The 25360-nt window shown below is 62.0% G+C and overlaps 3 protein-coding genes and 1 long non-coding RNA gene across 8 annotated transcripts; 2 read left to right on the top strand and 2 right to left on the bottom strand.

The window, feature by feature from the left end:
- Positions 1–401: 401 nt before the first annotated feature.
- ATP1B2 (ATPase Na+/K+ transporting subunit beta 2) lies at positions 402–9214 on the top strand. Of its 4 annotated transcripts, XM_069799756.1 has the most exons (9): positions 402–632; positions 3489–3617; positions 4396–4500; positions 4942–5147; positions 5747–5803; positions 6468–6491; positions 7965–7982; positions 8518–8616; positions 8872–9214. In XM_069799756.1, exons 1-9 carry the CDS (start codon positions 521–523, stop codon positions 9034–9036), a joined length of 915 nt encoding a protein of 304 aa, XP_069655857.1. In that variant the 5' UTR covers positions 402–520; the 3' UTR covers positions 9037–9214. The 4 variants fall into 4 exon arrangements, with proteins under 4 accessions (XP_069655857.1, XP_069655859.1, XP_069655858.1 ...); XM_069799758.1 differs by lacking the exon at positions 6468–6491 and having other exon boundaries at positions 403–632; XM_069799757.1 differs by lacking the exon at positions 7965–7982 and having other exon boundaries at positions 403–632.
- A 121-nt stretch (positions 9215–9335) lies between these two features.
- LOC138688486 (uncharacterized) lies at positions 9336–10568 on the bottom strand. The gene is made up of 2 exons (XR_011327364.1): positions 10428–10568; positions 9336–10389 (listed from the first exon to the last, which is right to left on the bottom strand). It is a non-coding gene; the product is annotated as an uncharacterized lncRNA (long non-coding RNA).
- A 2487-nt stretch (positions 10569–13055) lies between these two features.
- TP53 (tumor protein p53) lies at positions 13056–20593 on the bottom strand. Of its 2 annotated transcripts, none has more exons than XM_069799754.1 (11): positions 20488–20593; positions 19342–19496; positions 19201–19246; positions 18436–18624; positions 17761–17947; positions 17284–17396; positions 15458–15567; positions 14862–14983; positions 14265–14344; positions 13794–13879; positions 13056–13443 (listed from the first exon to the last, which is right to left on the bottom strand). In XM_069799754.1, the coding sequence occupies exons 2-11, from the start codon at positions 19398–19400 to the stop codon at positions 13353–13355; spliced, it is 1083 nt and encodes a 360-aa protein (XP_069655855.1). In that variant the 5' UTR covers positions 19401–19496; positions 20488–20593; the 3' UTR covers positions 13056–13352. The 2 variants fall into 2 exon arrangements, with proteins under 2 accessions (XP_069655855.1, XP_069655856.1); XM_069799755.1 differs by having other exon boundaries at positions 18436–18621.
- On the top strand, positions 19402–25249 carry SLC16A13 (solute carrier family 16 member 13). The gene is made up of 6 exons (XM_069801306.1): positions 19402–19463; positions 20494–20593; positions 21372–21795; positions 23119–23262; positions 23782–24522; positions 24990–25249. Exons 1-6 carry the CDS (start codon positions 19402–19404, stop codon positions 25190–25192), a joined length of 1674 nt encoding a protein of 557 aa, XP_069657407.1. The 3' UTR covers positions 25193–25249.
- Positions 25250–25360: the final 111 nt, after the last annotated feature.

Raw genomic sequence — 25360 nt, 5'->3', positions numbered from 1 at the left:
CCCCGCAAGTCTCCACATTCCTCCCCCAGTGCTCCCAGTTACCCCCCCCAATATTCCCAATATCCCCCAGTATCCTTCCAGCTCCCCCCTGCCCACGTTGCTCTGGGCGCCCCTCCCTGCGTCAGTCCTTTAAGAGCCCCCCCTCAAACCCCCTGTCCCCAAATCTCTCAATGGGGGACGGTGGGAATAGCTGCGGGACGCTCCGCCCCCTCATTAGCATAGCGGCGGGGCGAGGGGAATTCAGAATGTTCTGTTCGCCTGGGGGGCGTGGCAAGACGCGGGGGGCGTGGTGCGGCGGCTTTAGAAGGCGCTATTAGCATAAGGGGCGTGGCGCGGCGGCTTTTAGGGGGCGTGGCGAGCTGCCGGGGGGCGGAGCTCCGAGTCTATATAAGGCGATAAGGCGGTGGCAGCGGGGAGTCGCGGGTTCGAGTCCCGGCGCGGGCGGAGCGGAGCGATACCGGGAGCGACACCGGAGGAGTAGCGGGGGCCGGGGGGGGGGGATCGCGGCGGAGCCCCCCACATGGCTCGGGACAAGGAAAAGCGAAGCTGCGGGCAGAGGTTGGCCGAGTGGCGGGCCTTCGTGTGGGACCCGCGGAGCCGCCAGTTCCTGGGCAGAACAGGCACCAGTTGGGGTAAGTCTGGGGGCAAAGGGGGGGGTTGCTGGGAACATCCCCCCCACCCCCAGTTTGGGGGGGTAAAATGGGGGGAAGCATCCCTGGGGTGCGGTGGGAGGTTGCAGAGTAGTCCCTCTATAGGGGTGCACTTGGGGGGACCCCGCAATAGCATGTAACTGAGGGTGCCCCCCATATGGGTGCAACTGGGGGGGTATTGGGACACCCCCCCCCCCCCATAGAGGTGCAAAGGGAAGGGGTTGCATGGGGACGCCCTGTATGGGTTCAGTGGAGATGGGGGGGTTGCATAGGGGACCCCCCCATATGGGTGCAACAGGAGGGTGAGTTGCATAGGGACCCCCGCATACAGATGCAATTGGGGGGGGGCTTACATAGGGGCCCCCAATATGGATGCGTTATGATGAGGTTGCATAGGGACCCCCCCCAGATGCAATTGGGGGGGGTCCATAAGGACGCCCCGTTTGGGTGCAGTGGGGGGGGGGGTTGCATAGCTAACCCCCAGTACGGGTGCAGCGGGAGGGGACTATATATAGTCCACTATATATACATGTGGCCCCCCGGGGTGCAACAGGAGGGAGTTGTATAGGGACCCCCCCATATGAGTGCAATGGGAGGGGGTTATATTAGGCCCCCACATATGGGTGCAATGCGGGGGGATTACATAGGGACCCCCCCATATGGATGCAATTGGGGGGGGCTGCCTAGAGACAACCTCCCCAAGAAAGGACATTTGCTTCGACCCCCCCGTATGTGTGCAACTTGTGGGGGGGTGTTGCATAGGGACCCCCCCTCATTGGGTTGCAATTGGGGGATCCCCACTTTTAAGGCTGGTTTTTTGGGGGGGAGAGATATTTACACAAGGACCCCATATGGGTGCAATGAAAGGGGGCTGCATAGAGAGCCCCCCCTTTTGGGGGTGCAAGGGGAGATGGGCCTACAGGCCCCCCCAAACGAGGCTGTAATTGGGGGGGGGCAGATTGGGGTCCCAAGGGGGGCCGTTTGGGGGGGGCAGGGGGTGGGTTGTGCCCCCCCCATCTGTCGCGCTGTGGCTACAAAAGTAGGTCATGGTCGGAGTTGGGGGATGGGAGCGACGGGGACCCCCCCCGGGGGGGGAGATGACCAGATGGACACCCCCCACCCATGTCCAGGGACCCCCCCAATTTGCAGACAGACAGATGGGGACCCCCATGGCCCAGGGACACCCCCGCCTTTGCAGGGACAGATGGCTCTGAAGGGGATTTAGGGGTTGGGGGGGGCTTAGGGGTCTGGGGGGAATTTGGGGGGGTCCGCGGGCATTTGGAGTGCAGTGGGGGCACTTGAGGGGTGCAGAAGGGATGTCGGGGGGCATTTGGGGGTGTCCGGAAGGTTGCGGGGGGGGGGGGAGGCAGGAGTGAGTCTGATATTGGGGGTAATGGAGGGGATTTGGGGACTGATGCAGGGGGTGGGTTTGGGGGATCCAGGGGACGGTTTGGGGGGGCTCAGGGTTGGTTTGGAGGGTATTTTGGGGAGGGTGTCAGTGCAATTTTGGGGAGGGACATGTGGAGTTTGTGGGGGCGTTTTGGGGGTGTTTGTGCTTCTGGGGGTGGTTTGGGGGGTTATTTGATATTATTGGGGCAATTTCATGGGTATTTGGGGGCTCTGAGAGCAGATTGGGGGCGTCAGGGGAGTTTGGGGGGTATTTGATGTCATTGGAGCACTTTTGGGGGGTCTCTAGGGCTCGGGGCAGTTTGGGGGGGTATTTGAAGTGTACAGGGCAATTTTTCAGGGTATTTGGTGTCATTGGGGCAATTTCTTGGGTATTTGGGGGGCTCTGTGGCAGTTTTGGGGGTATTTAGAGGGTTCAGGGCAGTTTGGGGGGTATTTGATGTCATCGGAGCACTTTTGGGGGTATTTGAGGTGTTGAGGGCAGTTTTGGGGGTTATTTGATGTCATTGGGGCAATTTTATGGGTATTTGGGGGGTACTTGGTGTTTCAGAGCAATTTGAGGGGGGCATTTGATGTCATCAGTGCAGTTTTGGGGGATCCTTAGGGCTCAAGGGGCAGTTTTGGGGGGTATTTGCAGGTGTTCAGGGCACTTTGGGGGGTATTTGATGATATTGAAGCAGTTTGGGGAGGTATTTGGGGCTCTGGGGGCAGTTTGGGGGGCATTTAGAGGCTTGAGGGCAGTTTTGGGGGGGCTATTTGATGTCATTGGGGTAGCTTTGGGGGGATTTGGGGCTCAACGGGCATTTTGGGGGCTGTTTGATGTTATCGGGGCAGTTTGGGTGAGTATTCCTTGTTCTGGGAGCAGTTTGGGGGTCATTTGATGTTATTGGTGAAATTTGGGGGGTCTTTGGGGCTCTGGGGGCACTTTGGGGGGTATTTGATGTTATTGAGGCACTTTTGGGGGGCTCTGGGGACAGATTTGGGGTGGCATTTAAAGGCTTCAGGGCAGTTTTAGGGGGTATTTGATGTCATCGGGGCAGTTTTGGGGGGGTATTTGTGTTGAGGGGGCACATAGGGGGATAATTACCCCCTGATTTTACCCGCCCCGCCTGATCCTGCTCTTTAAAGGTGTTTATTTTGGGGGTGATGGACAATTTTGGGGTGTGTTTAACCCCAAGGAGGGGCATTTGGGGGAGGGTATCTGACTCCAGGGGGGGTATTTGCCCCGGGGAGGGGGCACTTGGGGGGGTTTTTACCCCCTATTTTACCCCCAGGGCCTCATCCCACTCTTCTAAAGGGCCTTATTTTGGGGTTAGGGACAATTTTGGGGTTGTTTAACCCTGGGGGGGGGGGTGTCTTTGACCCCATGGGAGTATTTACCCCCAAGGGGGCACTTGGGGGGGTATTTACCCCCTATTTTACCCCCCCCAGGCCTGATCCTGCTCTTCTACCTGATCTTCTATGGGTTCCTGGCCGGGCTCTTTGCTCTCACCATGTGGGTGATGCTGCAGAGCGTCGACCCCCACGTCCCCAAGTACCAGGACCGGCTCGCCACCCCCGGTGCGCACGGAGGGGGGCCCTCGCACGAGGGTTTGTGCGAGGGATCCCTCGCATGAGGGACCTCGGGTGGGGACTGGTAATGGGGGGTGATGAAAGGGGGAGGGGGTGTGATGGGCGACCTCATCATCCCCAGTGTGCACTGGCCCCTTGCACGAGGGTTTGCACGAGGGACGCTTTGCACGAGGGACCTCAAATGGGGCCTCGTGGTGGGGAGTGTTGGAGGGGGGTGGTTGTGCAATGGGCAGCCTCACTGCCCCCAGTATGGCCCTCGCACGAGGGTTCACAAGGGCTTGCACGAGGGTCCTTACGTGGAACCTTGCACTGGGGGGCATTGCACAGGGGAGGGTGTGTAACGGGTGGCTTCCCTTGCCCCTAACACCCCCTTGCACGGGGGCTTGCACGAGGGCCCCCTGTTGCGTGTTGCACAGCTGTTGTGCATTGCATGGCTGTCACGTGTGAGGTGTGCAAGCCCAGTATAATCCTCGTGCAAGGGGGGGCTGTGCGATGCGCGGTCCTCGTGCACAGCCCATCTCTCCTTGTGTGCTCCTCATGCCAGGCATGCGCGAGACTCGTGCGAGCCTGTTGCGTTCCCAGGGTGCTCCTTTTGCACGCTGCCTGCTTGTGTGATAGGTGTGCAAGGAGCATGCGAAGCATGGGGGGGTGGGAGTGGTGTGCACGAGGCGCACAAGCCCTCGTGCGAGGCACGCGGCCCCCGTGCAAGCAGCATGCACGGGGTTTGCAAGGCGCGTCCTCGTGCGAGGCGTGTCCTCGTGCGCAGGGATGATGATCCGCCCGCGCACGGAGGGGCTGGATGTCACCTTCAACGTCACCAAGAGCCAGACCTGGAGTCACTACGTCCGCGCCCTGCACCAGTTCCTCGAGCGTGAGTGTACTGGGAGGGGACTGGGGCAAACTGGGAGGGACCTGGGAGGGGACCAGAAGGTGCTGGGACAGACTGAGGTGGCACTGGAATGGACTGGGTTGTACTGGGAGGGCCCTTGTCTGTAGTGGGAGGCACTGGGATGACCATGGTCCATACTAGGATGGTCCTAGTCCTTACTGGGAGGTACTGGACAGCACTGGGGTCACCCTAGTCCATACTGGGAGAGACAGGGGGGGCCTGAGTCCATACTGGGAGGCACTGGGCAGCACTGGGAGGGCCCAAATCCATACTGGGAGGCACTGGGCAGCACTGGGAGGGCCCAAATCCATACTGGGAAGCCCCTGGCTGACATCAGGAGGCATTGGGCAGGCTCTAGTCAGTACTGGGCGGGCACTGGGGGGCACTGGTGCCGGTGCCGGTGCGAGCGGGTGCTGGGCGCAGCGTACAACGACAGCGTGCAGGCCGCCCGCAACGCCGCCTGCGTCCCCGGCCGCTACAACGAGCAGCCGGACGACAGCGTCCCCAACTACCCCAAACGCGCCTGTCGCTTCAACCGCTCCCTGCTGGGACCCTGCGCCGGGCTGGCGCCCGCTGACGACTACGGCTACGGCGTCGGCCAGCCCTGCGTCCTCCTCAAGGTCAACCGGGTGAGCTGGGGGCACTGGGAGGCACTGGGAGCACTGGGACGGTGCCTGTGGCATTGCATTGCATAGCGCTGGAGTGCATTGCATTGGACTGGGAGGCACTGGGAATCACTGGGAGGCACTGGGAGCACTGGGGACAGTGCCTGCGGCATTGCATTGCATAGCACTGGAGTGCATTGCATGGGACTGGGGGGACTGGGAGCACTGGGACAGTGCCTGCAGCATTGCATTGTGGTGCTTGGCAATGCATTGAATGGCACTGGGAGCACTGGGAGCACTGGGACAGTGCCTGCAGCATTGCATTGTGGTGCTTGGCAATGCATTGAATGGCACTGGGAGTCACTGGGAACACTGGGACAGTGTCTGCAGCACTGTATTGTGGTGCTTGGCAATGCATTGAATGGCACTGGGAGGCACTGGGAGCACTGGGACAGTGCCTGCGGCATTGCACTCCATAGCACTGGAGTGCATTGCATTGGACTGGGAGGCACTGGGAGCACTGGAGGCCCCCGGTGTGTTGCTTACTGCAGGGCCTTGCTTTGTGCTGTACTGGGCTGTACTGGAAGCACTGGGAGGCCCCGTTAACCCTTTGCCTCCCGCAGGTCATCAACTTCTTCCCGGGGAAGAACAAGAGCATCAATGTGATCTGTGCCGCAAAGGTGACACCAGTGTCACCCCCCGTGTCACCTCCAGTGTTCCCCATGTGTCACCTCCAGTGTCTCCAGTGTTCCCCATTTCCCCCATGTCACCTCCAGTGTCTCCCCAGTGTGCCCTCATGTCACCTCCAGTGTCCCCAGTGTCACCTGTATTGTCCCTGTCCCCCTGTACTTCCCCGTGTGTCCCCTGTGTCACCTCCCGTGTCTCCCATGTGTCCCTGGGTCATCCCAGTGTCCCCAGGTCCCCCCATGACACCTCCAGTGTCCCCCCTGTGTCCCCTGTCACCTCCAGTGTCTCATCCCATCTCACCCCATATGTCTCCATGTCACCTCCAGTGTCCCCCCGTGTCCCCATGTCCTTCCAGTGTCCCCACATGTCCCCTGTGTCACCTCTAGTGTTCCTGTGTCCCCCCATATATCTCCATGTCTCCTCCAGTATGTCCCCAGTGTCCCCCTTTGTCACCACCAGTGTCCCCCATCTGTTCCCATGTCACCTATAGTGTCCCCCTTTGTCCCCCTGGTGTCATCTGTGTCCCCATGTCACCCCTTGTGCCCCATCTGTGTCCCCCCATGTCATCTTGGGTGTGTCCCCCAATGCCCCCCCCATCACATCAGTGTCCCCAAATGTCCTCAATGTCCCCCCTCACTCTCTCTTGTCTTTCCCCAGCGGCCCCGAGTGAAGGGTGACCTGGTAAGGGGGGGTGCCCCCCTGTAGCATCCCCCAAACCTGCTAGTTTTACCCCAAAATCTTGCTGGGTGCCCCAAAATAGGCTAGATTCACCCCAAAATGCTGCTGGGCGCCCCAAAATCTGCTAGTTTCACCCCAAAATCCTGCTGGATGTCCGAAAATAGATTCACCCCCAAAATCCTGCTAGATGCCCCAAAATCTGCTAGATTCACCCCAGAATCCCACTGGGTGCCAGAAAACACCCCAAATCCTGCTGGATACCCCAAAATGTGCTGGTTTCACCCCAAAACCTTGCTGCATGTCCCAAATTAGGTTAAAATCACCCCCAAATGCTGCTGGGTGCCCCAAAATCTGCTAGTTTCACCCCAAATCCTGCTGGGTGCTGCAAAAAAGGCTAGTTTCACCCCCAAAACCTGCTGGTTTTATCCCCAAATGTGCTAGATTCACCCAAAATCCTTCTAGGTGCTCCAAAATCTGCTGGTTTCACCCCAAAATCCTGCTACATGCCCCAAAATCTGCTGGATTCACCCCAAAGCCCTGCTTGGTGACAAAACCCACCCCAAATTCCTGCTGGGTGCCCCAAAATACCGCAAATCCCACTGAATGCCCCCAAATCTGGTAGCTTCACCCCAAAATCTTGCCAGGTGCCCCAAAATAGGTTAAATTCACCCACCAAATCCTTCTAGGAGTCCCCAAATCTGCTGATTTCACCCCCAAAATCCTGCTGGGTCCCCCCCAGTCCCTGCTGGGTGTCCCCAAAACTCACCGTGTCCCCAGCCTCACTGTGTCTCCTGATGTCCCCATCCTGTGTCCCCTGCTATGTCCCAGCTGTCCCCACTGTCTGTGTGCCACGTCCCCTGCTGTCCCCATGCCGTGTCTCCACTGTCCCCAGGTTGTCCCCATCCCATATCCTCTGTGTCCCCATGCTGTGTCACTGCTGTCCCTAATGTCCCTGCTGTCCTCGTCCCAGGTCCTTGCTGTCCCCAGTGTCCCCATGCCATGTCCCCAATGTCCCTGTCTTCTGTCCCCCATCCCCAATGTCCCCACCCCATGTCTCTGCAATGTCTCCATGCCATGTCCCCACTGTTCCCAACCTGTGACCCTGCTGTCCCCAATGTCCCCATGCCATGTCCCTACTGTCCCTATCATGCAACATTGCTGTCCCCAATGTCCCTGCTGTCCCCAGTGTCCCTGTCTTGTGTCCCCAATGTCCCCACGCCACATCCCTAGTGCTCCTGTCCCATGTCCCTGCTGTCCCAAACATCCCCACGCCATGTCCCTGCTGTCCCCATCACACAACATTGCTGTCCCCAATGTCCCCACGCCATGTCCCCACTGTCCCTAACCTGTGTCCCTGCTGTCTCCAATGTCCCCATGCCACGTCCCCACTGTCTCCACGCCATGTCCCCACTGTCCCCGTCCCGTGTCCCCCCCCGTGCCATTGACGTTCTCTCTTTCTCTGGCCGCGGGGCGCAGGGACAGACAGCTGCCAGTGTAAGGGGACTAGGGGGGGGGGGGGGCATTGGGCCAAACTGGGGGTACTGGGGTGGATGGGAGTGTGTGGCATGGGGGTCTGGGGGGGGGTTGGGGGGCATTGGGGGGCACCAAGGGGGGATTTGGGGGTGTTGGGGGAGGTCCCTGGGGTTGTATTTGGGGGGGGTCCTAGAGGGGATTTTGGGGGGGATGTTGGGAGGGGTCCCTGGGGGCAGATTTGGGGGGGGGTATGGGGGTGAGGGGCTGGAGAGGGTATTTGGGAAAGGGGGGAGTGTCTTTTGGGAGGGGGCATTTAAGGGCGGGTCCTGAAGGGGTAACTGGGGACACGGGGGGTTCTGGGGGGGTAGGAGGGTCCCAGGGGGTATCTGGGGAGGGGAGGTCTTTGGGGGGGTAGTTAAGGGGGGGGTCCTTGGAGGGGAGGGATATGTAAGGGGGTATGGGAGGGTATATAAGGGAGTATTTGGGGGGGGTAGGTGGGAGTCAACCCCCCCAATAGGGGACAGGTGGGAACATCCATGTCTGTCCCCCCCTCCAGCGGGAGGAAGACGCCGCCCTCCTGGGCCCCCTCCAGCTCTTCCCCCCCAATGGCTCCATCGATCTCATGTACTTCCCCTACTACGGCAAGAGAGTCCATGTGAGCCCAGTGCCTGGGTCCCGCCCGGGGGGGGTGGGTGGGGGGGTCCCTGGATGCCTGGGTCCCCTGGGAAGTGTGTGGGGGGGTCTAGGATGAACGTGTCCTCTTAAGGAGTGGGTTGGGGGTCTCCTGGATGCCTGGGTCCCTTAGGGTGGGTGGGGAGTGTCCAGATGGGAGGGTCACTCCTGGGGGGGGGGGGGGGAGTGCGCCTGAGTCCCCCCCGCTCCCCGGACACCTAGGTCCCTTTCACCGCAGGTGAACTACACGCAGCCGGTGGTGGCGGTGCAGTTCACCAACGCCACCGCCAACATGGAGCACCACATCGAGTGCCGGCTCAATGCCGCCGGCCTCCGCACCGACGACGAACGCGACAAGTTCGCTGGCCGCGTCGCCTTCCGCCTCCGTATCAATCGCGACTGACCTCCCCTGAGCCCCCAACCCCTCCCCCGTAGCCCCCCAATTCCCTCCCCCCCGCCACCTTCACCCCTTGAGTCGGGTCTAATCCCCCCCCTCCCCGACCCTCCAGATGCTCCTAATATAAGAATAATAAATGTACATAGATATTTTTTATATTATATATATATTAAACTGTGCAGTAGGGCCTTGGCTTCTCTCCTCCCTTCCCTCTCCCCCCAAATGCCCGCGTTTTGCCCCCAGATTTGCCTGTCCTTTGCATAGGAATGCCGATTTGGGGCTCGCTTTGGTGGCGGCTGGGTAGGGGTTTTTTAGGTGTTTTTTTTGGGGGTTTTGTAGGTAGGTTGGGTGATGTAGGGGGAGGCCAAGATGGCCGCCAGGCTGCCTGTCAAGATGGCTGCTGTTGGTTGCGTGGATAAGGAGCAAGATGGCTGCCCTGCAACAGGGTGGCTGTTGTTGAGCAGTGGTTGGGATCAAGATGGCTGCCATCGGTTGTATAGATCACAAGCAAGATGGCTGCCCTGCAACAAGGTGGCTGTTGTTGAGCAGTGGTTGGGATCAAGATGGCTGCCATTGGTTGTATAGATTGCAAGCAAGATGGCCGCTGTTGGTTGTGTGGCTAAGGAGCAAGATGGCTGCCCTGCAACAGGGTGGCTGTTGTTGAGCAGTGGTTGGGATCAAGATGGCTGCCAGGATGGCTGCTATCAGTTCTATAGGTCAAGAGTAAGATGGCTGCTGTGCCACGCGGCAAGGTGGCTGCTGTTGAGCATTGGTTGGGTTTAAGATGGCTGCCGGCCCACCGAGATGGCTGCCATTGGTTGTATAGGTCAAGAGCACGATGGCTGCTGTGCTGATTGGTATCATAATGGCTGCCATGGGTTCTGTACGTATCATGGCGGCTGCTGTTGAGTGTTGGCGGGTTCAAGATGGCCACCAGCCTGCCAAGATGGCTGCCATTGGGAGTGTAGATCGCGAGCAAGATGGCCGCCATCCTAAGGAACATGGTGGCTGCTGTCGCGCGTTGGTTGAGATCAAGATGGCTGCCATTGGTTGTGTAACTCAAGGGCAAGATGGCCACCAGACGAGGCAGTGCAGTGGCTGCTGCTGAGTGTCAGTTGCGATCAAGATGGCCACCGCTGACTGTGTAGATAAGGGCCAAGATGGCCACCAATACCGTGGCAGAGCAAGGCTGCCATTGGCTGAGCAGGCCAAGATGGCCGCCATTGTGTAATTGAAGGCCAAGATGGCCGCCAATGTGATGGCAGAGCAAGGCTGCTGTTGGCTGAGCCGGCCAAGATGGCTGCCGCTGCCACACCCACAGCACAAGATGGCGGTAATGGTACGCAATGGTAACCAGGCCTGGTGGCCATCTTGACTTATGCTGTTGCCAAGACAACCTGGTGGCCATCTTGAATCCTGCTGCCTGTAGAAGGGGCTGGCAGCCATCTTGGCTCGCCATCTTGAATCACGTTGCCTGTAGAAGGGGCTGGCGGCCATCTTGGCCCGCCATCTTGAATCCCGCTGCCTGCAGAAGGGGCTGGCGGCCATCTTGGCCCGCCGTCTTGAATCCCGCTGCCTGTAGAAGGGGCTGGCGGCCATCTTGACCTGCCATCTTACATTCCTTGGGCAACCTAGAGCTGTGGTGGGGTCAGCAGCCATCTTGGTCCCTACTCCAATCAGCCCTGCAGCCCTCTTGGCCCCTCTGTCCTTGGCAGCCATTTTGCACCGCTATTCTAAAGGCGGCTATCTTGGAAGCCATGCTGAAGCCCCTCCTGCTCCCCCTACTAACACGCCCCCCGCCCCCCCCCCCCGTGCTGAGTCCTCCCCCCACCCCAGCAGGGTGCCCCCCTCTTTTTGGTGGAGAATTGAGTGGTTTTTGGGTCCACGGGAGGCGATAATCTGGGGCGGGGGGGGAAGACCATCCCCTCAGTATTAAACCTTTGGTTTTTGGTGGAAATACCTGTTTCTGTGGATTCTTTGTTCCTGGGTCCCCTTGGGGGCGGGAGGGGTGGATGCCTGGGTCCTCTGGGGTGGCCCTGGATGCCTGGGTCCTCTTGGGGGGTGGTAATTAGGCCACGGGTGGGGGGTAGGGCTGCTAATGAGCCTGACCAGCTCGTTAGGAAGGAGATGCCAGGGCAGGGTGCCCGGACGCCTGGGTCTCTTCCACTGTGCCCCCCCCCCAGCCTTGGCAGAAGGGACCCAGGCGTCCGAGCCCAGTGGCCTCATTCATGATGCAGGATGGGGGGGCAGGGGGCGGAGCCACACCACTGACATCACTGGGGGGGTGGCGGGGGGGGAGAGACACCAAAATCCCCCCAATTTGCCCCAAATACCTCCAGTCCTTCCCCCAGCTGACAGACCCCAGCTAAGGACCCCCCCAATTAACACCCCAAATCCCCCTCCCTAATTTACCCCCCTAATTAAGAGCCCCCAATTAACATGTCCCAATTAAAAAGCCCACTAATTAATGCTCCCCTGTAACTTCCCCGATGCACTCATTTAAAGACCCCCCAATAGACCCCCCCCAATTAACATCTGCTTGATACCCCTCAATTAAGAGGTTCTAATTAAAAGCCCCCCATTAAGCCCCCCATTAAGATCCTCCAATAGACCCCCCAATTAACAATCTCCCAGTTAACAGCCCCTAATAGAGATCCTCTAATTAACACCTCTCAATTTAAAGCCCCTGAGGCCCCCAATTAACAACCCCCAATTACTACCTCTAATAGAGACCCCCAAATTAAAGCTCTTAATAACAACCCCCCAATTTACACCCTCAATTAACAGCCTGCTAATACAGAATCTCAATTAACCACCCCTAAATTAACAGCCCCAAAGTGAGACCCCCCAATTAACACCCCCAATTAACAGCCCCCCCAATTTACAGTCCCCCCAATAAATACCAACTGTCTCCAAATAGCACCCCCCAATTAAGAGCCCATAATTAACACCCCCAATATACACCCCCCAATTAAGAACTCCTAATTAAGACCCCCGATACTATATATATATATACACACACCCATCGCCACCCCAAATTAATACCTCCCAATGAACAAAGCTTTAATTAACCTCCATAGTCCCCCAAATTGCTCCCCCCCTCGAATTCACACCTTCATGAACACCCCAAATTAACACACCCCCCCCAGTAACACCCCCCCTTAATTAAACCCCCTATACCCACCCCAAATTAACATCCCTCTAATTACCTCCCCTTAATTACCCACCCAGACACCCCACTCCCCCCCCCCATGACCCACATCGCACCGGAGGGGGGGACAAATCCCCCCTGATCCCCCCTAATCCCAGCCAGATGGTGCCCCCCCCCCCCCAATGCCTGGGTCCCTTTTTTTGGGGGGGTGGGTGATGGGTCCCTTTGGGGGGGGGGGTTGTGTGTGGTCCCCAGATGCCTGGTTGTCCCCCCCCCAGATGCCTGGGTGTCGTGTCCCCCCCCGGCTGCATTTCAAGGTCAAATCAAGGGGACAGAGGAATTTTCCAGGCTGAGCCTTGGAAGGACCCAGGCAGTGGGGGGGGGGACTGCGGGGGGGGGGGGGGGGGAGGGGGGCAGGGGGGACCCAGGCATCCGGGAAGGCCCCCCCCCCCCCATTAAACACGCCCCCGCCCTATGTGGGGACCCCAAATGGGACCATTAATACCTGTCCCCCAACGACCCTCCCAGACTGGGATACCCCCCCTCCCATTTACCCCATACTGGGGGACACCCCCCTCCCCCAAACTGCCCCCTCCCCATATTAGTCTCCCCACCCCAAACTGGAACCTCCAGTTAACTCTCCTCCTCTTTGCCCCCCCCCCACCTTCCCAGTTACCCCATACTGGGGTTCTCCCCCCAAACTGGAACCCCAGTGCCCCCCCCTGCCCAGACTGGGGACACCCCCCCCCCAGTTACCCTATACTTGGACAATCATCCCCCCCCCAATTGGGACTTCTCCAGTTCCCCTACACTGGGAAGTCCCCCAAACTGGGACCCCAGTGGCTCCCCCCTCCTCAAACTGGTCTGCGGGGGGGGCGGTACAAAAATGACGTTTATTGTATAAAACCCCCCCTAAAAACACGCCAAGGGCGGAGCCAAGCAACAGGGGCAGAGCTAGGGAGCAGGACAAGGAGGCGTGGTCAAGGCTGTAAGGGCAGGGCTAGAATGCCAGAGGGCGTGGCTTAACCCAGGCAGTGGGAGTGGCTGGGAAGGGGGCGTGGCTAAGATGAGAAGGTGGGGTTAGGAGGCCAGGGTAGGGCAAGATGGGAGTGGCTTCACAGAGAGCAGGGCGGGGCAGGGTGGGCGTGGGCTCCAGAAAAAGGGGGCGTGGTCAGTCGGAGTCCACCGGCTCCCCCTTCAGCAGCAGCTTCTTCCCGCAGCGCGGCACCAGCCCCTCCCCCCGCGGGCGGCGACCCTTCACCCTGGGGGGGGGGGGGGAGAAGGGGGGGGGCGTCAGGGACCCTCATACCCCCCATGCACCAACTGCCACCAAAGGGGGACCCAGGCGTCCAGCAGCCTGACACCCACCCTCATACCCCCCCCCCCAAAAGGGACCCAGGCATTCAGGACCCCCTCCCACAAGGGAACCCAGGCATCCAGAAGCCTGACACCCACCCTCATATCCCCCCCCAAACAAGGGACCCAGGCATCTGGGACCCCCCCCCAGGGGACCCAGGCGTGCACCCGCCCCCCTCATCCCAAGGGGACCCAGGTGTCCGCCCCCCCACCCCTCACCCCCACCCTGGGGGGGTCCCATGTGTCCAGGACTCACGGCCGTGGCAGTGCCACCGCCCCCTCGGCCGCCTCCAGCGCTTCGTTGATCTCCTTCAGCATCTCGTAGCGGCGTCGTCCATGCACCTGTGTCCCCCCCCAGAAAAAAAAACAACTCAGGTGTCTGGGATGGCCCTGACCCCCCCCACCCAAGCTATAAGCCACCCAAGTGGTCCCTGGGACCCCCAAGTTGTACCCGAGACCCCTCAGCTGTCCCCTGGGATCCCAAATTGCCCCCCCAGGACCCCCAACTGAACCAGGGGACCCCAAATTTCTCCCTGGTACCCCCAAATTGCCCCCCCAGGACTCCCAACTGCCCCCAGACCCTCAATTGCTCCCTGGGACCCCCAAATTGCCCCCTGGGATTCCTAAACGCCCCCTGGGACCCCCAGCTGCCCAAAGGGATCCCCAAATTCCCTCCCTGAGACCCCCAACTGGCCCACGGGACCCCAAATTTCCCCCCAGGACTGACCTGCAGGCAGAAGACCTCGGGGTCGGGGTTCAGCACCCGCTTCTTGGAGCTCTCAGGGGCTTCAGCTGCGGGTGACAGGGCTGGGGGGGGGCGGGGAGGGAAGACTCAGGCATCCGGGGGGGGGCCCAGGTACCTTGAGGGGGGACCCCCACCCTAACCCCACTGTGGGACCCAAGTGTCCAGGGGGGCGTCAGGCATCTGGGAGGGACCCAGGGACCGCCGCCCCCCCCCCCCCTTCAAAGGACCCACGTGCTGAGGAACCACCAGGGACCCCCCCCAAGGACTCAGGTACCCAGAGAACCCCCAGGGACCCCCCCAAGGGACCAAGGTGTCTGGGGTGACCCAAGGGCCCCCCTCCCCAAAACCCTCAGCCGTCCAAGGGACCCCCATAGACCCCCCCAGCCCCCACATATCCAGGGGGGGACCCAGGAACATTCCCCCCCCGCCCCCAAAAGACCCAGTGACCCCCCCAAGGATGCAGGTGTCTTGGGGACTCCCAAGGACATTCCCTCCCCAAGGGACCCAAGCATCCAGGTAGCCCCCCCCCCCCCAAGAAAACCCCACATATCTGGGACCCCCCCTTGGCCCCACCCTCACCCCTCTTAGCCCCGCCCTTGGCCCCGCCCCTCTTGCGATAATTCTCCTCCTCGATCTTGCGGTCCCGGCCGGGGCAGGCGCAGACCCGCACCTCGAAGCAGCGACGCCCCAAAATCTGTCCTCTGGGGGGGGACGACGGACACACGACACACACCCAGGAGTCCGGTGGGGGACCCAGGTGTCCAGAAGCCCCCAGGGACCCCCCACCCAAAAACCCAGATGTCTGGGTGGGGACCCGCGCATCCAGGGACCCCCAGGGACCCCCCACCCAAGGACCCAGGAGTCTGGGGATCCCCAAAAACACCCCCCCACCCAAAGACCTGGGTGTCCAGGGATCCCCAGGAACCCCCCCCTTCACCCAAGGACCCAGGCGTCCAGGGACACCCCCCCACCCAAGAACCCAGGCATCCAGGGACCCCCCCCACCCCAGCAATACCCCCCCTATCCAGGGACCCAGGTATCCAGAAGGGTCCCAGAGAGCCCCCTCCCAAGGGACCCCGCTGTTCGGGGCAGGGGGGACCCAGACATCTGGGGTGGGAGGGGACCCAGGTATTTGGGGGGGGACGACACAGACACGACCCCAGTGTTTGGCTCACCCCGGCCCCTCCAGCGTGAGGATGGCCAAAATCGGGCGCCTGTTCATGCCCCCCATGCACGAGCTGTTGCACATGAAGTTGTAAAGAACCGTGGTACAGTCGGACCCCACCTGGGAGGGGAACGGTGACATGTCGTTACGGCGAAGGAGGGAACCCCAAACCCCCCCAGCACCTCAAAATCCACCCCTCAGCCCACCCCATGGGGCTATTTGTGGTCCCAGGGGAAGTTTTGGGGTCCCAGGGGAGGTATTGGGGTCCCTGGGGGGCATTTAGGGGGTGTCCTGGGGGAGTATTTTGGGGTCTAAAGAAATATTTAGGGCTCTGAAATGAAGTATTGGGGTCCCAAATGACATATTGGGGTCCATGCAAAGGTACTGGAGTCCATGGGGTGTATTTAGGGGGTGGCCTGGAGGAACATTTTGGGGTCTAGAAAACTATTTAGAGGCCCCAAGAAAAGTATTGGGGTCCCTGGGGGGCATTTAGGAAGAATCCTAGGCAAGTATTTTGGAGTCTAGAAGTATTTAACGGTCACAGAGCAACTATAGCTCCTGTAACAGGTATTGGGGTCCCTGGGGGGCATTTGGGGGGCTTTGGGGGAGCGTTTTGGGGTCTAGAAAAGTATTTAGGGGTCACAGAGCAAGTATTGGTGTCCCAGGGGACATACTGGGGTCCCTGGAAAGGCATTGGGACCCTGGGGGGCATTTAGGAGGGTCCTGAGAGAGTCTTTTGGGGCCTAGAAAAGTATTTAGGAGTCACAGAAGTATTTGGGTTTCACAGGAGGTATTGAGGTCTCAGAAGAAGTGTTTTGGCATCTAAAGAAATATTTAGGTGTCAGAAGCAAAGTATTGGGGTTCCAGGAAACGTATTAGCATCCGTGGGGTATATTTAGTGTGTGTGTGGGGGGGGTGTCCTGTGAAAGCGTTCTGGGGTCTACAGAAGTATTCAGGAGTCCCAAGAGAAGTACTGGGGTTCCTGGAGAGGTACTAGGGTCCCTGGGGGGCATTTGGGGGGTCCTGGGGGGATATTTGGAGGTCTCGGAGAGTATTTGGGGTCTGGGGGGGGGGATGCTAATACCAGCATTCAGTGATCTAGGAAGTAATCTGGGATCACTCAAATATATTTTAAATTCTCAGTAAAATATTTGGAAATCCCAACGGAGTATTTGGAGAGGCTGGGAGTGTATTTGGGATCCCTGAGCGGAATTTAGGTGTCTCAGGAGTCTTTTTAAGGCTACCCGGGGGGCATTTGGGACTCCTGGAGGGTATTTGGGGGTCCCAGGAGAAATATTTGGGGATCGAGGAGGATATTTAGGGATCCCGGGGAGATATTTGGGGGTGGTGGGGTAACTGGGGTGTATTTAGGGTTTCTGGTGGGTATTTAGTTGTGTTGAGAGATATTTAAGGGTATCTGGGTGGTATTTGAGATCCCTGACAAATATTTCATTGTCTTAAAAAAACATTTTGGCATACCTGGGAATATTTTGGGTCTCTGAAAAATATTTAGTTCTTTTGAGAAACACTTGGGACTACCTGAGGGTATTTAGGGTTCACGAGAAGTATTTACTTGTTTTGAATAATATTTGGCGGTACCTGGGCGATATTTAGTTGTCTTGGGAAATATTTGGGGGTACCTGGGGGTATTTGGGGTCCCTGGGCGGTATTTAAGGGTTCTAGGTGGGTATTTGGTGACCGTGGAATTTGGGGGGGGGTATTTGGGGGTCCTTGGGGGGTTATTGGGTGTGTGGGGGAGGATCAGGGGGCATCCCAGGAAGGATATTTGGGGTCCTGGAGAGGTATGGGGGTCGGGGGTTCTAGGGGTGGTGTTACCTCAGGGGGCTCGTAGGGCACAGTCACGCTGTGTCGCTTGGTGGTCTCATCATCGTGGTAACGAGCCTGGGGGTTCCCCTCCACCCGGATCAGGTGCTGCGCAGGGGCCAGGCCTGGGGAAGGGCGGGGGGAACGTGACACCCCAAGTCAGGCCCTGACCCTCAACACCCCCCTGCACCCCTATATCCCCCCTGCACCCCCATATTCCCAACCCCTTCCACCTCTCAGCCCCTCAATGACCCCCCCAGCCCCCCAATACCCCCCAATTCCCCCAAGACCCCCCCACTACTCCCAGCCCCCCACTCTCCCCAACCCCCCCAGCCCCCCAATTTCCCCAATGCCCCACCCAACTCCCCCCAAACCCCCAACAGACCCTCCAAACCCAATTCCCCCAAGCCTCCCACCCCCCCCAATACCTCACCTCCCCCTCCCCAAGCCCCCCAATCCCCCCGCCCATCCCCAAGGGGGGGTCCTCACCATCTCCAGGCCCCCCACATCTCTCGTGGTGGGGACAACGCCGCACCACCTCAGCCACGTGCTCCGATTTCTTATAGACGGCGACAGCGCGGAGCAAAGACCCGGGGGGGGGCGGGACCCCCACCCTCACCTGCACCGGGCAGGGTTTGGCCAGCCGGCAGTACAGCTTGTTCAGCTCCGGGGAGTACTGGAGGGGGACAGGACACGGTATGTGTGGGACCCCAACCTGGGACCCCCCACCCCCATACTGCCCAGATACATGGGACCCCAATCTTGGACCCTCTGGGTAGCGGGGGTCCCTTATTTAGACACACCCCCCCCCCCATATATCTAAACACCTCAGCGTCCTGTATAGAACACCCTCGATGCCTGAGACCCCGAGATCAGACCCCCCCATAGCACCCAAACACCTGAGCTCCCTATCTAGGACCCCCCCCCAACGCTTGGGACCCCCCATAGCACCCAAATACCTGGGTCTCCTATTTAGGACACACACCCCCCCCCCCCCCCCTAATGCTTGGGACCCCGAAATGAGACCCCTCGGATACCTGGGTCCCCAAACCACGACCCCCCCCCAGCATCCAGACACCGGGGTCCCCAGTATAGGACCCCCCTACCCCCGGGTGTCCCCCCCCCACCCCTGGGGTCCCATGTGTGTGTCCCCCCCCAACTCACGGTGCAGGTGACGGACTTGGCGGTCCCGGCCTCGATGAAGCCCAAACGGAAATTGTGGTGGCCCTCGTAGTCCTCAGTGGAGGGCACCACCGGGGAGGGGGGCACCGGCGGAGGGGGGTCTGCAGGGAGGGGGGGCACCGGCACCCCCCCAGGGGGGTCCGCGGGGGGGTCCAGGGGGTTCAGCTCCTGCTGGGGGGGGGGGGGGAAGGGGGGAGGTTAGGGCACCCCGAAGCCTGGGACCCCTTTTTTGGGGGGGGGGGGGGGGGTGTCTCAGGACACCTGGGTCCCCTTTTAGGGTCACCCAGACACATGGGTCCTTTTTTTTGGCAGGGTGTCTCAGGATACCTGGGTCCCTTTTCAGGGGGGTCTCAGGGTCCCTTTTGGGGGGGGGGAAGTCTCAGGACACCTGGGTCCCGTTTTGGTGTCACCCAGACACCTGGGTGCCCTTTTTGGGGGGGTGTCTCAGGACACCTGGGTCCCATTTTGGGGGGGTCTCAGGGTCCCTTTTGGTAGGGGGGGGTCTCAGGACACCTGGGTTCCATTTTGGTGTCACCCAGAGACCTGGGTGCCCTTCTTGGGGGGTGTCTCAGGACACCTGGGTCCCCTTTTGGGGTCACCCGGACACATGGGTCCCTTTTTGGGGGGGTCTCAGGAAACCTGGGTGCCGTTTTGGTGGTCACCCAAACGCCTGGATCCCTTTTTGGGGGGGGTCTCAGGCCACCTGGGTCCCCTTTTGGGGGTCACCGAGGCCCCCCCAGCACTTACCCACTCTGGCAGTTCCTCAGGAATCGAGTGGATGCTATCAGGGAGCCTGGCGGGGGGGGGGGGTGTTAAGGTCAGAGGTCACCAGGGTGACACACCCCCCCCCCAATTCCCCCCCCCAGACACCCGTGTCCCCCCACTCACATGTTCCAGAGGTCGAGGAAGCCCTCGCCCCCCAGCAGCGGCTCCAGCTCCTCCGCCATGATGGGGGGGGCCGGGGGGGGCGGCGGGGGGGGGCAGCACCGGACGCCTGGGTCCCCTCTTGGGTGGGGGGTGGCCTGTCCGGACACCTGGGTCCCCTGGAGGGGGGGGGGGGGGGGAGAACAAGGAGTTAGGGTGCCCTGGGTGCTTTTTGGGGGGGGGGACATGGACACCTGGGTGCTTTTGGGGGAGGGGGCTGTCACCTGGATGCCTGGGTCCCCTGGAGGGGGGGGGGGGTCACCGAGAAACCTGGGTGCCATTGGGGGGGGGTCACCTGGATGCCTGGGTTCTTTTTTGGGGGGGTCACCCAGATGCCTGGGTGCCATTTGGGGGGGGGGGGGGAACGACGACAACCAGAGACCTGGGTTCTTTTTGGGGGGGGGTATCACCCAGATGCCGGAGTCCTCTTTGGGGGGGGGTCACCTGGATGCCTGGGTCCCTTTTGGGTGGGTGGGGGGTCACCTGGACGCTTGGGTGCTCTTTGGGGGGGGGGGGGGGTCACCCGGACACCGGGGTCCCTGCAGGTCACTCGAGGGGGCGGAGCCCCCCGCCCCCCCCCGGGAAGTGAAATGAGACAAAACCAGACAGAACCTGGCAAAACCCGCCCCGCGGGGGGGGGGAGCGGAAGAGAGGCCGATCCGGCCGGTTCGGGCCGGTTTTGGGGGGGGCCACACCACCCCCATGGAGTGTCGTGTGTCCCCCCCCCCCCTCTTACAGAGGACCCAGGCGTCCTGGGGAACCCAAAATGGGACCCAGGCCTCTCCCCCCTCCCCCCAATTAAAGGACCCAGGAGTCCGCGACACCCCCCCGGGGGGGACACAGGCATCTGGGGACGCCCCCCCCCCCAAAAAAGAGGGACCCAGGCATTCAGGAGCCCCCCCCTCCCCCAAAAAAGAGGGATACGGGTATCCAGGAGCCCCCCCCCCCCCCAAGAAAAAGAGGGACTCAGGCGCCCCGCCCCCCGCCCAGCACCCAGATTTCTGGGTGACCTCCCCCCCCCTCACCCCACAGGTGGCCGGGACACCCCTTCCCCCCCAAAAAAGGGGGGAATCCCCCCTTTTTGGGGGGACACCCCCCACTCCCCGTTACCTCCAGCCGCTCCCGCCGCCGCACGCGCTGGGGAATCCCCCGTCCCGTCCTGTCCCGGCATGCCCCGCGCGGCCGGGGCGGGGATGAAGCCGCGCCGCCATCTTGGGTGAGGGCAGGAAAGACGGGAGGGGGCGGGGCCACGCCCCCTTCCCCCAGAGCAGCCCCTCCGGGCTGCCCTGGGGGAAGGGGGCGTGGTTCGGGCAGGAGGCCCCGCCCTGGGGGAAGGGGGCGGGGTTTATGGGCAGGAGCGCCCTTTGCACGGGGGGGGGTGGATTATTAACAGGGGCTCAGGACGCTGGGGACCCCCCCCCCCCGTCCCCCATAGGGGACCCAGGCGGCCGAGTGACCCCCGACCCCCCCAGGGGACTTTGTTCCCCCCCTCCCCGAGCTGCTCCGACGCTGAACCAGGTAGGGACCGGGCCTGGATGCCTGGGTCCCCCCTGTGGCACCCCCCCCCCCAAACTCCTGGGTCTCTTTTTTACAGGCTCCTGGTTCACGCTCCAAACCCCTGGGACCCCCCTCCGGAACACCTGGGGCCCCCCTGACCCCCTGGGACCCCTTGGTTGCCTGTGCCCCCTGGACTCCTGGACCCCCCCCGGACACCTGGGTGTCCCCCCAAGACTCCTGGGTCCCCCCCCCAGACACCTGGGTCCCCCCCCGGGTGCCTGGGTCCCACCCAGAACTTGTGGGTGCCCCCCACGGGCTCCTGGGAGCCCCCCCAGACACCTGCCCCCCCCAACTCCTGGGTCGTCCCCCCAGACTTCTGAGTGCCCCCCCCCAGCCACCTAGATCCCCCCCCAGAACTCCTGGGTGTCCCCCCCCCAACCTCTTCGGTCCCCCCCCAGACACCTGGGTCCCCCACCCAACTCTTGGGTCCCCCCCAGACACGTGGGTCTCCCCCCCCAAACTCCTGGGTCCCCCCCGAAGGCCTGGGTGCCCCCCACAAATTCCTGGGTCGCCCCCCCAAACTCCTGGGTCCCCCCCCAGCCAGCTGGGTCCCCCCCAGACCCCTGGGTGCCCTCCCCAGCCACCTGGGTGCCCCCCCCACATTCCTGGGTGCCCCCCCCCAGACTCCTGAGTGTCCCCCTCCCGGAGGGCTGGGTCCCCCCCCCGGCCAGCTGGGTCCCCCCCGGCCCCCCCCGGGGGGCTGGGGGGTGCTGGGGGGGGCCTTCCTGCAGGCAGCGCTGGTGGCCGGGGGGGTGCGGGCGCTGGGGCTCTGCCTCCGGCCGCTGGGGGGCGCCTTCGGGGCCAGGGCGGGGGCGGCGGCTTGGGTGGGCTCCGCCCCCTTGGCTGCCCTCCAGCTGGGGGGTGAGTGTGCGCTGGGGGGGCACTGGGGGCACTGGGAGGGCTGGGAGGGCCTCTATCTGTCCCTCTGGGGTCTCAGCGCACCAGTAGGGGGCACTGGGGGGGCACTGGGAGGGCTGGGAGGGCCTCTATCCTTTTCTCTGGGGTCCCAGCACACCAGTAAGGGGCACTGGGAGCACCGGGAGGGCTGGGAGGGCCTCTATCTGTCCCTCTGGGGTCTCAGTGCACCAGTAGGGGGCACTGGGAGCACTGGGATTGCCTCTGTCCATTTCTCTGGGGTCCCAGCACACCAGTAAGGGGCACTGGGAGGGCTGGGGTTGCCTCTATCTGTCCCTCTGGGGTCTCAGCGCACCAGTAGGGGGCACTGGGGGGCACTGGGAGCACTGGGATTGCCTCTGTCCATTTCTCTGGGGTCCCAGCACACCAGTAAGGGGCACTGGGAGCACTGGGAGGGCTGGGGTTGCCTCTATCTGTCCCTCTGGGGTCTCAGTGCACCAGTAGGGGGCATTGGGGGGGCACTGGGAGGGCTGGGAGGGCCTCTATCCATTTCTCTGGGGTCCCAGCACACCAGTAAGGGGCACTGGGAGGGCTGGGGTTGCCTCTATCTGTCCCTCTGGGGTCCCAGCGCACCAGTGGGGGGCACTGGGAGGGCTGGGAGGGCCTCTATCCATTTCTCTGGGGTCCCAGCACACCTGTAAGGGGCACTGGGAGGGCTGGGGTTGCCTCTATCTGTCCCTCTGGGGTCCCAGCGCACCAGTAGGGGGCACTGGGAGGGCTGGGATTGCCTCTATCCATCCCTCTGGGGTCCCAGCACACCAGTAGGGGGCACTGGGAGGGTTGGGATTGCCTCTATCCATCCCTCTGGGGTCCCATCACACCAGTGGGGGGCACTGGGAGCACTGGGATTGCCTCTATCCGTCCCTCTGGGGTCCCATTACACCAGTATGGGGCACTGGGGGGGCACTGGGATTGCTTCTGTTCTTCTTTCTGGGATCCCAGCACACCAGTAAGGGGCATTGGGGAGCACTGGAATCCCCCTACCTACCCCCCGAGGTCCTAAGCACACCACTAAGGAAGGTTGGGGACTACTGGGGAGCACTGGGATTGCCTTTAGCCATCCCTCTGGGGTCCCAATCACACCAGTAAGAAGGGTTGGAGGCTACTGGGGGGCACTGGGAACACTGGGATTGCCCCTATCCAGCCCTTGGGGGTCCCAATCCCACCAGGAAGGGGCCCTGGGATCACTGGGACCCCCCCAACGTCCATCCCCTGGCTCCCAGTCCCCCCAGTAAGCAGCCCTGAGGGCTCCACCCCCCCCAATTGCAGGGCCCCTGGGCAGTGCCCTGAGCACCCGCTTCGGCGCCCGCCCCGTGGCCATGGCTGGGGGGTTCCTCTCGGGCCTGGGGCTCTTCCTGGGGGCCTTCGCCACCCACATGACCCACCTCTACCTCAGCGTGGGGTTGCTGGCGGGTACGGAGCAGGGGCTGCTGGGAAATGGGGTGCCGGGCGGTTGGGTGACCTAGAATGTGGGGGGTCGCTGGGTGAGGGATGGGGTGCGAGAGGGGTTGGGTGACCTAGAACGTGGCAGGTCACTGGGTGAGGGATGGGGTGTGAGGGAATGTGGGTCATCTAGAACATCCAGCGGCATTGGGTGGCCTGGAGCTCTCTGGGCCGTTGGGTGACCCAGAACACCCCAGGTCATTGGGTGATCTTAGACAGCCCCAGTCCATTGGGTGACCGGGAGCAGCCCAGCCTGTCGGGTGAGGTAGAACACCCCAGACCATCGGGTGACCTTAGACAGTCCCACGGCATCGGGCACCCTAGACCACCCCCTCCTTTTGCGTGACCTAGAGCACCCTGGGCTGTCGGGTGACCTAGAACACCCCAAACCATCGGGCAACCTTAGACGGCCCAAGGCTATTGGGTGCCCTAGCCCACCCTGCCCCATTGGCCGGCCGTGCCCACGGGGTGCCCCGCCTCTCCCCACAGGCCTGGGCTGGGCATTGGTCTTCACGCCCTCCCTGGGGACCGTGGGTCGCTACTTCCCGGCACAGCGGGCGCTGGCCACCGGACTGGTGGTGTCGGGCGCCAGCATCTCGGGACTGGCCCTGGGGCCGCTGGTCCCGCTGCTGCTGGACACCTACGGCTGGCGGGGGGCCCTGCTCCTCCTGGCCGCCATCTCCTTCAACCTGGTGGCCGCTGGGGCTCTTCTCCGGCCCCTGCCCGTCCCCGGCGAGACCCCGGGGCCACCGCGGGACCGGCCGGGGCTGATGCGGCTGCTGCGGCAGGGGCCCTTCATCCGCTACGCCTTGGCCTTCGTGTTGGTGGACGCCGGCTACTATGTGCCCTTTGTCCACGGGGAAGCCCGCGCCCACGAGGTGGGGTGTGACGAGCACCACGCCGGGCTGGTGATGGCAGCGATGGCAGCGGTTGACGGGGGAGGCCGGGTTGCTGCTGGCTGGTTGGCTACCCGGCCGGCCACCCCCCTGCTCCGTCATCTCTTCGCCTGGGCCGTGCTGACGGGGTTGGTGTTGCTGCTCCTGCCCTTGGGGACTTCCTTCGGGGGTCTCCTGGCCTTGGCCTCGGCCTACGGGTTCTGCGCCGGAGCCGTCGTGCCCCTCCAGTTTGCCGGCGTGGCCGAGGTGGTTGGCGCCGGGCGGTTGGTCCATGCCATCGGCCTCATGCAGATGTTCGAGAGCTTTGGGTCTCTGCTGGGGCCACCCTTTGCCGGTATGGAGGTGACCCGCTGTGGTGCCAGGGGGCCAGGAGGGTTGGGTGACCTAGAACCAGTCACAGGGGGCACCCAGGGACCGGTTGGGGGATGTGTTTCCCATCCCCATGGCTGTTTGGGTGGGCAATGGCTTGTGGTGGGGTCAGGTGACCCGGATTCGGTGACGTGGGGTGACATAGGGTGACCTCAGCCATGCTGCAGGCTCTCGGTACCCCAAGAGGATTGGGGTTCACTTTGGAACCCAGGCATGCACCCCAACCCACATGCTCCCGCTCCCCCAACCCTTGGGTCCCCCCAACGGGTGTGTGGGCAGGTTCTAGGGGGGTCCTAGGTGGGGTCCCAGGTGCCCCAACCCACACACTCCTTGTTCTACAACCCTTTGCCCCCCCCCCCCCCAGGTGGGCTCTGGGCTGGTTCTAGGGGGGGCATTTGGGGTTCCAGGTGCCTCAACGCTGCCATATTTTAGGTTGGCTGCGGGACATGACCGGGAACTACACCATCTCTTTCCTTGCTGCCGGTGCCTTCCTCCTGGCCGGGAGCCTCCTCATCCTCACCCTCCCCGGCTTCTTCCACGCTTCCCAGGGTGCCGGCGGCAAAGAGGGGAGTCCTGCCCTGGCCCCCACTGGCCCCGAGACCCCCTGCCGATCCGCTCTAGAACCAGCCATGTAAAACTCTCTGCTCCCCACAAAGCTCAGCCTGGGCTCCTGTCCTTCCTTCAGCATCCAAGGGTGGGTGTGAGGAGGGTGGAGGGTGGGTGTCACCCCCTTCCTGGGGTGGGGATACCCCTTTAAAACACAAGGTGTTCCAGGTGATGCATTGGGGTTGCTTTGGGGTGAC

Source organism: Haliaeetus albicilla, chromosome 13 (assembly GCF_947461875.1).
Source record: "Haliaeetus albicilla chromosome 13, bHalAlb1.1, whole genome shotgun sequence".
In the NCBI taxonomy this organism is placed as follows: domain Eukaryota; kingdom Metazoa; phylum Chordata; class Aves; order Accipitriformes; family Accipitridae; genus Haliaeetus; species Haliaeetus albicilla.
Note: the sequence above shows the minus strand (reverse complement) of the source record. Positions and strands in the feature narration are given on the sequence as shown.